Here is a 15,992-nt window from a genome sequence, read left to right on the forward strand (position 1 = left end):
GTGCCTACATCCAGACGCGCTGTTGGTCCGGACGGTCCGGGCGCTAGCCCTTTCCTTTATAATATGTTTCTAGTAGTTAGTTTCTTCTTATGTATAAGACTCTAAAACTGGATGGGAGGAGGGTGGGGGCGAAAACGCTGAGAGAGGGAGCACCGGGCAGATTGCATGCATAAAATGAAAATTTATCACTTAGGAGTTGTTTTACAAAACTGTTAGAAATGTCTTTTAAAAAAACAAATTAGAAAGTTGTTTTAAGGAGCTTTTAGATATGATGTGGTGGAGTATAGTCCAAATAACGCTTAAAAGTATATGCGTGTAACACTGCGGCACTGCAGTGAAAGACGTACGTACACTTGTTCTCTATCTCTTTTTTGCACTACCATTTTTTCCGTCTTAAATATAAGAAACAAAAAGGAAACCCATCTCTGCATACGGAAACGGCGATGACCATGATCTGCACAGTGCACACCACACGCGGGCATGCCTGCCGCGCGCCGACCGGTGCAGTGCAGCCACCCAACCCACCCACCCCCAGCACCGTGCGATGCACACGCGCGTGACATACAAGTCAGTCACAGCTTGGAGTAGAGCTGCGGCGTGCGCCACTTGAAGAACTTGCCGGTGGGCAGGTGTTGGGGCGGGAGCAGCGCGAGCCCCGCGGCGACGCGTCCAGCCTCCTCGGCGGTGCGCTTGCCGAGGCCCCGCGTCATGTCGGTGCGCGTGAACCCGGGGCAGAAGCAGTTGACGCTCACCCCGCGCCCCGCCAGCCGCGACGCCAGCAGGCGGGAGTAGGCGTTGAGGGCCAGCTTGGACACGGCGTAGTCCGTCCACACCTCGGGCCACCCGCGCCCGCGCCAGGTGCCGTCCGCCACCTGCGCCAGGAACCGCGACGCCATCCCCTCGATGTCGCCCTCCGTCAGCGCCGCCTCGTCCAGCAGCATGCGCCGCAGCTGGGGGTCCTTCACCTTCTGCATGCCACAGCCAAATCAAAATGGCATTATTAGGAATTCGTCTGAAACCGACATCTGATCGAATGCCACTAGCTCGCTGCACTGATATGTCTGCGTGCGTTAGGTGGTGTTCGGATCCCGCGACTAAAATTTAGGATTTGTGTCGGAAGAATGTTGCATGGGGTGTTTGGATACTAATAAAAAAATAAATTACATAATCCGTCGGTACTCCACAAGATGAATTTTTTAAGCCTAATTAATACGTCATTAGCATATATTTACTGTAGCACCGCATTGTCAAATCAGGGACTAGTTAGACTTAAAAGATTCGTCTCGCAAATATGCAATTAGTTTCGTAATTAGTCTATATTTAATACTCCATACTTGTGTTCAAACATTCGATGGGACAGCGACTAAAATTTAGGAGGGCAACCAAACACCACCTTAGACTGTCTCCAACGAGGAAGACCTAAACGTGAGACGCATTCGGTAGATTGGGTCACACACAGTAGAATGGATAGGCAGCCAAAACTCCCGTTTTCCAACCGAGGACGCAAAAGAGAAGCAGAACGGCGAGCTCGGCCCCGGCGCGGGCGAGCTCGGCCCCGGCGCGCTCGGCCCCGGCGCGGGGCGAGCTCCGCCCCGACGAGCTCGACCCCGGCGCGGGCGAGCTCGGCCCCGGCGAGCTCAACCCCGGCGCGCTCCGCCCTGGCGTGGGCGAGCTCGGCCCTGGTGCGGGCGAGCTCCGCCTTGGCGAGCTCCGCCCCGGCGCGCTCGGCCCCGGCGCACTCCGCCCCGGCGAGCTCGGCCCCAACGCGGGCGAGCTCCGCCCCGGCGCGGGCGAGCTCGACCCCGACGACGGTCGTCCCCGAGCTCCGCCCTGGCTCCGATCGTCCCTGAGCTCGTGGTGGTGGGACCCGCCTGCGTGGAGGAGACGCAAAGGGAACGAGAGAGGACGCAAATTTGCGTACCGTGTTTCGTCGGACGCAAAATGGCTGCTGTGTTTGGGTAGTCCGTTGGAGGTTGATTTTTCCACGTAAAAGCACTGTGTAGTACCCAAAATGTAGATGGGTCATAGTTTGGGTAGTCCGTTGGAGACAGTCTTAGACTGGCATGCGTGGCTTGTTGGAGGTTGTCAGGTTGGCTCAGACATGTCATGGCTTGTGAGTTTCGACAGTTCATACATGGTGTGGAGTGTGAACGACACAGCACACTGTACACCGGGCAGAGGGCACCGGGCAGTTAAGTGCTGGTATGGTATCATGTGCCAATGCCCCTGCATGTCAACGGCAAATCAAGTGGCGCTGTCTCTGCGATAGGAGGTTGTCAGGTTGGCTCAGACATGTCATGGCTTGTGAGTTTCGGCAGTTCATACATGGTGTGGAGTGTGAACGACACAGCACACTGTACACCGGGCACAGGGCACCGGGCAGTTAAGTGCTGGTACGGTGTCATGTGCCAATGCCCCTGCATGCCAACGGTCAGGGTCTAACTTATCGGCAGGCGCATCAGCTAGAATCTACAATATTTTTCTCTCACAACAAAATAGTTTCAGCCGGCTTATCAGCCGGCTTTAATACCATCCGAACAAGCCCACATAGTCTCTGCGGTAGAGGGTTCAAACATTGTAGTCCATGCCTCTGAACAGAATGAGCCCATTGACAGCAGGCTACTTGCACCCTTAAGCAGCCTCCTGCTTGGAGTATTCAGAAAATCTCAATGGATTGACAGCCTGTTCGGTTGGCTGGTTCGTATCGTTGCTGGTTCGGGAAAAAGTACTGTTGGCTGGTTTGTGTGAGAGAAAAATACTGTTTCGACTGAAAATTTACTATCGTTTACGACAAGCCACAGTCAAACGAACCGGCTGAGTGATTGACTAATTTGATCGGCCAGAAATAAACTAGTAAGGTCAGGTCAACACAGACATGTGCCATCATTAATCTCTGCAACTGCCGGTGCATAGTTTCAACTGACCTGACATACAACTACAAGCATCAGACTGAAGATTTGTTTGACAGCAACGACTTACGTTGAGAAGACCAAGCTGGGAACTGATGTTTAGGATGCGGCTGGTGGTGGGCGAGCGGCGGAAGAGCGGCAGGAGCGCCTCGGTGAGCATCTTGGCCCCGTAGAAGTTGGTCCGGAGGACCGTCTCCGCGTGCTCCACGGAGTTGGTGTCCATCTCGTTGAACGACACCCCAGCATTGTTCACCTGCAGCAGCCAACAGCATGCAAAATCAGCCTCAGATTTCAGAATGAAAAAATCACACCACGCAACAAGCTAGGTGTCAGATTTCAGAATGAAGTACACCACCACCTCAACGGCATGTTATTATTTATATGTATGTCGCGCACAACACAGATTAATTTATACACGCGTTGACGTGCATGTATACGTGTATGTCTTCTTCTCTGATCGATTCCAGCGGTAATGCAGCAGTAATGTATACACCATCTACTACTCTACTAGCTAGCTAGTGCAATAGTATAATGCTTTGGATTATTGTAGAGCGTGATGATTTGGAGACCATGCATAATGCAGTAACTAACTGCCGCCAGCCACTTTGCAATACTAAACTCAACCGCAGATCAATAGACAGTCTGAACACAGCTTTATTAGCTCTTTGTGTGCTGCACGTACCGCGAGGTTGCATGCATCGTCGTGCTAGGATAGTGGGGGATTAGTGGGAGCAGTTCGTGAGGCTCACGTAAAATAGAAACCTGCGCGTCCGTCCATTGCTTGTTTTGCTCGCTTGTGCGTTTGCGGTAGCTACTTTTTATACAACTTATGCCCTGTTCGTACTGTTGGCTCATTGTGAAAGAAAAATACTATTCGTTAGTTGGAAAAAGTATGATTCACTAATAGAGAACGGACCTTTCATCTGAGGTTAAAATGGGCTCTAGTCCCGGCATTTTTTGCGCCCGGGACTAGAGAGACCTTTAGTCCCGGTTGGTGTCTTCAACCGAGACTAAAGGTCCCTGCCCAACGGCTACTGCGCTCGGCACAGTGGCAGGGGACCTTTAGTCCCAGTTGGAGACACCAACCGGGACTAAAGGTGGACCTTTACTCCCGGTTGGAGCCACCAACCGGAACTAAAAGTCCCCAACCTTTAGTCTCGGTTGGTGTTACCAACCGGGACCACCAACCGGGACTAAAGGTCCTCCGATGGGTTAGTTCAAAAGGGAAGCATCCCATCCTTTGTCAGACGTGTTGTGTAGGTGGGGTGGTAAGCTACGCGCGAGGCAATGCATGAGGTCTTGGGTTCGAATCTCACGGGACGCAGCGGTGGGAGGCATTATTTTTTTAAAGCTGGGAGGACCTTTAGTCCCGGTTGGTGTTACCCACTGGAACTAAAGGTCCTCCTTTAGTCCCGGTTCCTGACCCGGGACTAAATGACCCCCTTTAGTCCCGGATGCTTACTCCCGGGTGGGGAACCGGGACTAGAGGGGGTTCCCCACCGGGAGTAAAGCTTTGTTCTGTACCAGTGGTTTATAAGCCAAACGAACAGGGTGTTAACGTGTGCCATGAGGTTCTTAAGCTACGTTTTTACTAGTACTAGTAGTTTATTAGTAACGAAGCGTTTGGTTCGGGTAAATGTAACGCGAATTGATTACGAACGATAACGAATGACGTTGCATCTGTTTGTTTCAGCCCATGCGTAATCAACTCCCGACGTTATCTAATACCCGACTATCACTAGTAGAGAAACGACTTTTGATCCACTTCGAAATTTGGCTTTAGTCCCGGTATTTTTCGTGCCCGGGACTAGAGAAACCTTTAGTACCGGTTGGTAGCTCTAACCGGGACTAAAGGTCCTGCCCAACGGCTACTGTGGCAGCCTTTTGTTGCAGGGGACCTTTAGTCCCGGTTGGAGCTACCAACCGGGACTAAATGTTAACTTTTACTCCCGGCTGGTCCCTCCAACCGGGAGTAAAAGTCTACTCCCGGTTAGGCTCCGTCCGAGATTAGAAATGAACCTTTAGTCCCGGTTGCTGTCTCCAACCGGGGCTAAAGGTCTCCAACCGAATACGAGAGCGACATTTTGTTCAACCGGGACTAGTACGTAGAGTAGCTGCTACATTAGCTAGCTAGTACATTAGCTAGCTGTTCACCGTCAGGACATGACAGTACGTGTCTCTCTGCTAGCTAGCTGCTACGTACGTAGAAAATCAATTAGTCCCGGCTGATCTCAGCTGACCATCGAGGACTGCTAGCTAGCTGCTACACTAGTACGTAGGAAATCAATTAGTCCCGGCTGGTATTACGAGCCGGGACTAAAGATATACTTTTAGTCCCGGCTGATATTACCAGCCGGAACTAAAGGTCTTTTAGTCCCGGGTGTTTATAGGAGCTTCGATGGGCCGGCCCAGTACGCAATATACTGGAATTGCTGGCCAGTCCCACCTATTAGCACCACCTCGCTTGTTCAGAAAAGTGAAAGCTAACTTAAAAGCTCAGCTCTCGAACCATGCAGCACGAACTTGAACAGGATCTGCTCTATGGGATTGTACCGCTGATCCTTGACTAAAGGTCCTTCGTACTATAGTTTATACAAAATGTTGAACATTATAAACGTACGTATATTCTAGCAGCGTAGAATGCGTATTCAAAAACCAAAACGAATCATCAATTAAAAAAAGAAAAAAAATAGAAAATAGAAATAGAAAAAAAAAGAAAACCTTTAGTTCGGTAGCAGCGTGAAAATAGATAAAAAAGGAAAATAGAAATAGAAACAAAAAAAACCTGGTAGCAGCGTGAAAATAGAAATAGAAACAAAAAAAAAACTTTAGTCCTGGTTGGTATTATCAACCGAGACTAAAGGGTTTAGCCCCGGTTGGTATTACCAACCGGGACTAAAGGTCCACCTTTAGTCCCGGACGCGAAACCGGGACTAAAGGAGAGACCCTTTAGTCCCGAATTCGTGCTCCTGGTTCCAAAACCGGGACTAAAGGGGTTGGAAACCGGGAGTAAAAGTAGTTTCTCTACTGGTGTATACAAAGTCGATACCGCCTTCACTCGAGCGCAATTGGATACCGGTCTGTATCCCGTCGATTAAAAAAAACAGAACCGAATCATATCGTCGTCTCCACTGCTCCACCCAGCAGCTCAAGCGTTCAGCCTTTTGCTCGCTCGGCAGCAGGGCAACGCGTCCGCCGGTGACTAGCTTGCTCGGCGCCGGCGGCATGGGGTTCCCGGATCCACGAGGCGATGCCCTTGACGCCGTCGTTGAGGTAGCTGAGGAGCCAGTTCTGGCTCCACCCGCCTCCTCCTCGTCGACAACGTGAGCCAGCGGGCATCATCGTCGATCTGCAGCAACTTCTCCGGCGCCCAGCTGCAGATCTGCCCAGTCGTGGTGCCCGGCGGCCTGCACGAGGGAGGCCACGTAGCTGACGGACCCGGGCTAGCCGTCCCCCCCCCCCCCCCCCCCCCCCCCCCCAGGAGGTACCGATGCAGCGCGCAGAAGCTCGTAGACGTCGATGTGTTCTTGCTCGGTTTGTTACCGTTACAAAGGTCAACCAAACAAATCAAGTAATGGCTTACATTGTTTACGTTTGCGCTGTTTTTTTCACTCCCTTTACATTTGCGTTTCCTTAGCCCAACCAAACACCACCTTGAACCGAATTTCTAACCAGACATACACCCATATTTTATATATATGGTTCTAGTAGCGCGTGTATATTATATATGCATATATAATAAGCATAAAGGATCTCCGATCAAATGGGCGACTTGACTTAATTCCAAATTAAACTGTACACAGAATATTTTTGTGATTTCTGCCGTGGCTTTTCTATGATTGAATTGAAATGCTTGAATTCCAAGTAGACTGGGTAGCTACTAATGTATCTCAGAAGTTTGACACCGCCGGCCGGAAACATTTGCCGCGTTATTAGGGCATAATAATGAAACTTGAGCACCTAATATAATTTTCCGGTCGCAAGAGACCGAAGAGCTAGCGAGCTCAACGGATTGGGAGGAGACCAGGTATAAGACTGCTAGCGAGATTATCCTAAATTTAGTGAGGATGATGATTTTGAAGTCTATATATCTTATGAATCGATGAGTGTGAGCTGCGGACTGGTTCATGCGCGTCGACTCAAATTACTGGCGGCCGGGCTACACACACTGACACACGGCGTCTACACGGCGAAATGGTAAGGTCATTGCTGCGCATAAGAGCAAGTATAATAGCAGGCTGTAAGCCGACTAAATGCTGAGATGGAGGAGAGAGGGGAGGAGAGAAAGGAGAAGCGGGCTGTAAGCTTATAGCCGGCTTGGGCACAAGAACCAAGAAAGTCTGTGAGAAAGACAAGTGGGCCATGTATTAACTGTAAAGAGCTAACTACTATATGAGTGGGCTGAGAGAAGGCTGCAAAGAACCTTACAGTCAGCAAGCCGACTGTATTATTAGCCTTGCTCTAACGATGACTACCATGAGCTCAATTGTGTGTGCGTGAGCGTGACTTGTTCAGGCAAGACCGTATGTAATAAGGCTTTGTTTAGTTCCAAAAATTTTTCACCCCAAACTATCACATCGAATCTTGCGGCACATATATGGAGTATTAAATATAGACGAAAAAAAACTAATTGCACAGTTTGGTTGGAAATCGCGAGACGAATGTTTTAAGACTAATTAATCCATGATTAGCCATAAGCACTACAATAACTAACCTACGCTAATGATAGATTAATTAGCCTTAATAAATTCGTCTCACAGTTTCCAGACGAGCAGCTATGTAATTAGTTTTTTTTATTAGTATCCGAAAATCCCTTCCGACATCCCCAAAACATCTAATGTAATATCTAAAAATTTTTATTTCGCGAACTAAATACGGGCTAAAAAGAGTGGTGACGGACTGGCGGTGTTAGGTAGACCACTGCTACCAGTACCACGCTTGCCAAGCTAGTGACGAACTGCCGCAAATACAAAATTTTAAGTCATACATAGTGACGTTGGGTTTATATGACAGAAAATGGTACATCTTTCGTGTTCTTCTTATATAGGCATACACAGTACACACAGTGTTTTGCTGTGAAGCACTTTGTTTGACCTGCACAAAAAGAAAATGCTTGGGACTTTCAATCGACGGCACGGCACACCACAGTCCACAGTGTTATGCTCCACATCCACTAGCGCTGGATCATTGATAGTATCTGTACCTTGGGAACGGGCTCAAAACGTTATCTACAATTAGATGGTGTAATTAGTTTTGATTTCGTTAATATTTAGTACTCCATATATATACCGTAAGTTTGATGTGACGGAAAATCTTCTTTTTGCATAGTGCCAAATTCAGGAATCGGGAGAACTAAGGGGTTGTTTGGTTCCCATGGACTAAAGTATGGACTAAAATCTATACTTTAGTTGGACTAAACAGCCAAACACTTGGACTAAAAGTGGACTAAAATCCTTTAGTCCTTTAGTCCATAAAACTGGACTAAAATGGACTAAAAGATGATGGAGACACCCATGTCTCTCATTTATTGTCCTCTCTCTCCACTTTAGTCCATTTTAGTTTAAGAAACCAAATACCACTTTAGTTTACTTTTAGTTCATAGACTAAAATTGACTAAAACTTTTAGTCCATATACTAGACAACATGGCCCAAAGGCTAAAATGAGACGCCCGAAGCCCGAGGAAAATTAAAGCGAGGGAAAGGAACGGGCAAGTAATTAAAGGCGCGGCGCGCACGACACACGACGGCATCAACATACACATGCATGGGCGGATCGGGCAGGCTCACCAGGATGTCAAGGCCGCCGAGCTCGTCGCGCACCCAGGACGCGAACGCGTCGACGGAGGCCGGGTCGGCGACGTCCAGGCGGCGGAACCGCACGGCGCCGCGGAGTCCCCTGGCGCGGAGCGCGGCCGCGGCGGCCTCCCCGCGCGCCTCGTCCCGCGCCGTGACCACCACGCACAGGCCCTGCTCGGCCAGGCGCGCCGCCAGCGCGTGCCCGATGCCGCGGTTCGCGCCCGTCACCACCGCCACCGTCTCCCCCGTCCACCACGCCGCCGCCCTGCTGCATGCATGCCGCGCAGCGCAACAAATCAGCAATGAACTCGATCGAGCTAGCTGATCGAAGGCCGAAGCTAATGCTGGTTTTACACAACGAGATAGTAGTGTACTACTCACTTGATCGACGACGACGATGACGGCATCGATCGAGCTGGTGGTTACCGCCGCCTGATCTCCGATCCACCGGGAGCTGGAGCTTGGAAAGTTGGAGTGAACGAAGCAAACGAGATGGAGCGCGGCAGCGAGTTCTCTCGGGAGCTAAGCTAAGCTAGCTAGTTGCAAGTGATGGAAATGGAAGGGACAAGCAAGTAGCCAGCCAAGGGAGCGTTTATATATAGGGACGGGACGGCCGGACGGGTTGTGAAACCAAGCTGATGGAGCCATGGAGACTGGAGAGCAAGTGGAGGTGGAGCGGAGGCCAGAGGCCAGTGGCTGGCCAGTGGGGCATGCTCATCTCATGAATGGGATTAGTTGTGGTCAACGACTCAGCTAACCACGTCTGAAAGCGAAGCGATACCAGAGTGCTGCTCCTCCGTTGTGTACTTGTACAGACAGCTTCTGACAATTATACGTGTGTGATTGACAAAAAGGAGGTACGCGAATTATTACCGCAATGAGCTGTGCATAAAGTAGTAGTAGGTGTCCCTCCGAGGCCGTTATCAACTACTCCCGGTCCTCGAAATAATGCAATTCTAATTTTTAAAAAATCAAACTGTTTAAATTTTAACTAAACAATGCAATTCTTATTTTTTTAAAAAAGTCAAACAGTTTAAAATTTAACTAAATTTATATTAAAAAAAATATTAACATTCATGATACAAAATAAACAACATTAGATTAGTTATAGAATATATATTTTTATAAAAATTTATTTAAAGACATAAATACTAATACTATTTAATATAAATTTAGTTAAATTTGAGTTAGTTTGATTGGCATGGGTCTTATAATTGCATTTTTTTTTGTGGATTGAGGGAGTACAAATTCATATTGTTACGGCAGTCTCAACCCTTAAAACTTTGAATGATTTTTTCGTAACTGTCACAGCAAAAAAAATCATTTCTAAAAACTCTGATATAAAATCCATAATTATCACTTTTATCTTTTTCTCTTTCTTTTTTTTCTTCTGTTCTCTCTCCCACTCTCCAGCAACCAGACGCCAGCAATATGATGTAGCTCATGGGCGAGCGGCAACGCGGTGCGCGAGGGTGAGCATGGCAAAGCGGCGGCCCAACCCGAGCGGTCAAGCGAAACGTGATGGCGCGACACTAGTTGTTGAGCGCGGCGGCGCAACACACGAAGGGCTACTTTGGCAGCACCAATTCCCGCTGGGATCCCGGCGTCTTCCCGGGGCGAGAAACCCACGGGGCCACCTCCCCTGGGGTAATCTCCTACCGCGTTTGGAAGCTGAAGAGACGCGGAATCTCGCCCGCTTCCTTACGTTTTCCATGGGAGAGAAATCCACGAGGCAACAGGTCGGGGGCATTTCCCGCCCCTTGACTCACGACGCTCCTCGTCTCTCACGATCGGCGTCGGGGAGACCGTCGCCGCCACCGCCCGCGCGACTTCCACTTTCGCCGTCGCATCCGACACCCGCGGAGTTCCACTTTCGCTATCGCATCCACCACCGACGTTTGAAGCCAGCAGGTCCGAGTGAGCCCGTCTTCCCCGCCACCACAAGCCAGGCAGCGCTCCCCGTTGAAAGGTCCTTGTGTGGTTTTGGTAATTGAGTGACAACCTAAGTGGACTAATTGTGTTTATGTGAGATACACAGGTGATTAGTTCACAGGTACATGTGTGTGAGCAACATATGCCATGAAGGTGAAAATGGCTTGGAGATGTTGTAAAGCTCACACATGTGATGATGAAGGAGCTCATTACAAATGAGACATGACATTGAGTCATGTGATCAAGGTGGAGAAGATCAAGACATGACTTGGCTTGATGGACCGGTTGAAAGCGTGAATGGCAAGTTGGAGGCTTTGGAGCGATGGACCGCGTGGCGGTGAAGCTTAACCAAGACTTGGCGCCAATGGACGAAGGCAACAGTGAAAAGCAAGTGAAGTCAAGATCGATGAACCAATATGATCACGTGATGATATGAAGTGGATCATATCATTGTTGATCATGTTGGTGCATATGTTGCATCGATATTGGAGGAGATAAAATGGAATGCGCAAGGCAAAGGTATAACCTAGAGCATTTCATTTCACTAATCATAGGTGTGTAGAGAAGTTGATGACCAGGTTTAGGATAGATGGTCGTACTATCAAAAGGGGCAAACTTACTTGCATATCGGTCATCTAGTGTCACTCGAGTGATCTAACTTTGCATCATCACTAGGATCGAGTGGTGTGTCAAGTTGAGTGGCTAATCCTTTGAGAGATGTTTGTGAAAAGCTAACACATATACACATGGTGGTGTACACTTGGTGGTGTTGGCACATTTGCAAAGGAGAAGAAGTTGGAGTTGATGTGGATCAACTCGGTGAAGGAACGAAGGCAAGGGTTCAAAACTACACCGGCGGAGTGTCCGCCTATAGAGTGCGGACAATCCGACGGTGCCACCGATGCCCTATACAGAAAAGATAGGGTCTCACAGAGTAGACCGGACGCTGGTCATGTGGTGACCGGACGCTGGGGTCCTACGTCTAGTCAGTGGCAGCAGAGAGCGCGCAGGCATCGGTCTTCGACCAGATGCTGGCACTAAAAGTGACCGGATGCTGGTAGGGTGCGTCCGGTCAGGATGATGTACGGTGACGTAGGCGATGCAGAGAAGTTGGAGAAGGACCGAACGCTAATGCTGTGTTCGATCGTGATCGACCGGACGCGTCCGGTCGCGACTGGAACCTTACTGGAAACGACTGGACGCTGGGGTCCTGCATCTGGTCACTTTGAGCAGCTACGTCCGGTCATCACTTGACCGTTGAGATCAAGCAACTGAGGTTGAACGGAGGCGACATGTGGTGAGCATCCGTTAACCGGATGCTGAGGTCCTGCGTCCGGTCAATATGACCGGTGTGTCTGGTCAACCCAAAAAACGTCCAGTAAAGGGGTAACGGCTATTTTATCCCGTGGGGCTGTAAATAGAAGGGGGTCTCGGCCATGGCTTGGATTGAGCACCTCGAGGGACTTTGTGTCCATGCTTGAGAGTGCTTGGGAGCCATCTATCTCATATATGCTTGATAGTGATCATCCAATTGTGTGTGAGAGCGATTCTAGTGCGATTGCATCATGACGTTGCATCGAGTAGCACTAGGTGATCGAGTTGCAAGCTGGTGGTGCTTATTACTCTTGGAGGTTGCCACCTCCTAGATGGCTTGGTGGTGGTCTCTGTCGAAGCCCGCAAGAAGCTTGTGCGGTGCTCTAGAGAAGAGCTTTGTGAGGGGCATTGTGCTCCCCCGCGGGAGCCACGAAGAGCAACTCTAGTAAAATGTGTCATTGAGCTACCCTCACTTTCAGGGTAGGTTCTTGCGGTGCCCAACGTGCGGGCTTGGCGAGTGATGCCAATTAGCCGCCGAACCACCAAGTGAGCGGTCGACACAACGTGGACTAGCATGTTGGCAAGCACGTGAACCTCGGGAAAAAAAATCACCGTGTCAACTTTATTCTTCCTGTTGGTTTGCATTCTCATTATACAAGCTTGTAATTACTTTTATATACATTGTGCTTGTGTAGTTGCTCTTGTAATTAGTTTGCTTGTATAGCTCACTAGTTACCTTCTTGCTTATGTAGCTTAGAAGTAGCTCCCTTGCGTGACTAATTTGGTTTGTGAAACCTTGTTAATCACTTTGCTTAGTTTGTGTAGCTAAGTATTTGCGCTCTCTAATTTGGCATTGGTTGACTTGTTATTGAGCATTGCTAGTGAGCTTAGTTGGCTTTGTGCTTTTGCTTACTAGCATGTGTAGGAGCTCCCCATTGGTTAAAGTTCTAGTGGTATAGGTTTGTGTGACCTTGCTTCTAGAATTGATTAGGTGAGCTCTAGCTAGCCCGGCACCTTTGTTGCTTAATTAGGATCTTTGCAAGGTGCTAGAGAACATAGATAGAGGAGTGTAGTCTTGGCTAGATCGATAGTTTTAATTTTGCACTTGTTTCGGTTAACCGACGCGATTAAGTTTTAGAAATGACTATTCACCCCCCTTCTAGTTGCCATCTCGACCCTACACCCATGCGAGCATGCTCTCCTTCCGCCCCCTGTTTGCTTCTCCTTCGCCATTGCCTCGCTTCTCCACCGTCGTCATAGCCTTTGCTCTTGGCTTCGATCCGGTGAGTCCACGTCCACTTGCATCTTCTTTACCACTAGGATTCCTCGATCGGCCATGGTTTCGCTTGCATCTTTGCAAGTGACACCATTGTTTCTTTGTAGATCTTGGGGGATGTTGTTCTCCGCATCCTTCTCTCCAATCTCGTGTGTGTGGACCTAGAAAAGAGCCATGTCGGGGAGGTGGGGCTCGGTCACTTTGGCTTCACCTGCACCGTAGGGCCAAGAAGGGTGAGCATAAGGTCTAGGACAACACCATCAAGTTCATACCCAAGGTCAAGATGCGAGCATCTATCTGTGTTTTCTTATTTGCTTTGCTATTTATCCAAGATTATTTGTGATGGTTTTGATTTTTTGAGGGGATTAATCAAGATTTTCAGAGGCTGGTTGCCCATTTGCTACCTTGACTTGAAACATCATTCATTCATGAAATAGTAGTTCCTCATCTAGAAATATTAGAATAAAAAAAGCATCACTGTTGGATCTTGATCATTCATTTATCTTCCATGGTATTATAAATTGCTATAAAATGGACATCATATATATATATATATATATATATATATATATATATGCTTAGCCACTAATAATCCTCGACGATTTTGCCGATAATATAATCGTGGATGGCTCGTCTCGTCTAGAACATAATTGGGTATATCTACAAAGAACTGGGAGAATAATTGGGTATATCTCAACCAAAGAAAGAGATGTCTTAGGAAAAGGACTTGAACTGGGTATATCTACAAAGAACTGGGAGAATAATTGGGTATAATTGGGTATATCTACAATGTAGGTAGTTATCTGTTTTATAGCTCAGTTTGTTCATCCAGTAAATGAAGGAACTCTTGTTTATCAGTTTGGACAATGGTTTGCAAGTTTGGATTGACATTAAGTAAACTTCATGTTTTGCCTGTGCAAGACATTTTGCTGTCAACTGAATGATCTTGAATGACATGTGCTGTTAACTGAGTGATCCTTCTGTTAACTGAGTTTTTCCTTTTGTTTACTTGCAGTGCTCTTGGTTGAAGCAATACATGATTAGAGGCACTTGAATTCAAGAGTGTTTCTGATTCAGGTTCATTCAACATTTAGCACAGTTTCTGAATGTTTTTCCAATTATTGCTTTGCCTGTCAGAACTATTACCTTCATTGTTTGGTTTGTTTTCCTGCTTGTATAAAGAACTTTTTTACCTGATCTAGATGATGCTCGTTTTAAAAGTGCTTTAGTTAGATTGTATCAGTAGCATTAGTGCACCATCATGTGTCCAAAAGTCTGGTTTGTAGCCAGTAGACCGGTGGCGACCTTAGATTCCTGTGGACATCGCTTGCCCCGATGCAAACACTATACCAGAGCTTATATTAGGCAGCAGCAATGCCTTCCATTATTATTTACATATTATATATTAGTGTAGACTTATTTTCAACATCTTTTTACTGTTGCACAATGATTGCCAGGTGGTCAAAATGCACTTTTGGTCATCATTGTTGGAGCAGATTAGTGTACACTTATTTTAGTGTTGGTAAAGTTAGTAACTTAGTATGAAGTATCGCATTCCTCTTTTTTTCCTGTGCCAGCAGTCTAGCCATGGTTGGGTTTCTGAAGCTATCCAGAAAAGTAGTTGAACCAACTATTTTCACCCTGTTTTATAGCAAGTATTGTAGTTTCTTTAAAATACATAGTAGGCTCAAGGCATACCTAGAGGCACCAGGCCCATGTTTATTTGGAGGAAATACCCAATGCCCATGTTTGATTTTGCAATCGCAATCACACCCTCTCAAGGTTAGAGTGGTGAACCCCAGTGAATTTTTATTATTCATATCGATATGTAGGTCCTTTTCTTATTCATATATATAATGTAGTATTGTTATTGTTTCCTACTTTCTTTTAATTCTAGGAATCACTAACTTTGTTGGGTGTGCATCGTCTCTGTTTTAATGATAATGCAAGACTGGGGTCTTAGGAATTGCTTCTAGTTATACGAGATACTTACTTGAGTACTTGACATACAACCCCAGTGACTATTGGCACTGCACTGTCTCCACATGTTTCCAGAATCATTAGTAGATGGTGGAATGGTAGTGTGATGATGTAGCTTTATCATTACAGCTAGCTACTGGTCAGATATCACCTTGCAGTTCCGAACACTACACTATTCTACTGCGTATTCTTGTAACTCACCATTTCCTTTGTGTTGCTTGTAGAGGACTTGGCAAAAGCAACACATGATCAGAGAAAAATAAGTTTGTTCCCTTCTTCATCACAAGCATCTGAGAAAACGTTCAAGCTCATAGCGAGATTTCGCTCCTCCTAACTGTCAATTTTTATATACATGCACCTACTATTTGTCTATTTTTTTATGCTACAGGCATCTATGTAATATAATATTGGTGTGTATGAATTAGAGGACCATAATTTATTCTTGTGTTAGTTTTTGGTCAAGAAATTGATATCCTGTTTTAGTTTTTGTTATCTATCTATCTAGATATGTGGATGGAGATGACTACTGATATTTCTGTAGAAGCCACATATTAGCTTTGTTGGAAGATGATACTTGAATAGAACTTCTATATTAATAGACTAGCTTTGTTTCAGGTTTAAAATATCTATTTATTTGTATGGAAAGTCTTGTCCCTAATTTTTTCATGATTTTGTGGATTTTTTTCTGATTTTTAGACATACAGGACTTTGCTTCAATTGTGTAATCATTTTTACCAAACGCATTCTTGGATTGTTATATACTATGCTATATTATACTATATAAA

General features: G+C 47.0%; 1 protein-coding gene across 1 annotated transcript; it reads right to left on the reverse strand.

Moving 5' to 3' along the window:
• Positions 1–572: 572 nt before the first annotated feature.
• On the reverse strand, positions 573–9,112 carry LOC136470278 ((+)-neomenthol dehydrogenase-like). Its single transcript, XM_066468174.1, has 4 exons — positions 9,087–9,112; positions 8,697–8,973; positions 2,980–3,162; positions 573–968 (listed from the first exon to the last, which is right to left on the reverse strand). The coding sequence occupies exons 1-4, from the start codon at positions 9,110–9,112 to the stop codon at positions 573–575; spliced, it is 882 nt and encodes a 293-aa protein (XP_066324271.1).
• Positions 9,113–15,992: the final 6,880 nt, after the last annotated feature.

Source organism: Miscanthus floridulus, chromosome 8 (assembly GCF_019320115.1).
Source record: "Miscanthus floridulus cultivar M001 chromosome 8, ASM1932011v1, whole genome shotgun sequence".
Lineage (NCBI taxonomy): Eukaryota > Viridiplantae > Streptophyta > Magnoliopsida > Poales > Poaceae > Miscanthus > Miscanthus floridulus.

What these genes read in the sequence shown, in the direction of transcription:
- LOC136470278 (XM_066468174.1), bottom strand. Translation starts at nt 9,112, where the DNA reads ATGCCGTCATCGTCGTCGTCGATCAA. An exon ending in TCATCGTCGTCGTCGATCAA is followed by an intron (nt 8,974 to 9,086) that starts GTGAGTAGTACA and finishes GCATGCATGCAG; the next exon opens with CAGGGCGGCGGCGTGGTGGA. An exon ending in CCCAGCTTGGTCTTCTCAAC is followed by an intron (nt 969 to 2,979) that starts GTAAGTCGTTGC and finishes TGTGGCATGCAG; the next exon opens with AAGGTGAAGGACCCCCAGCT.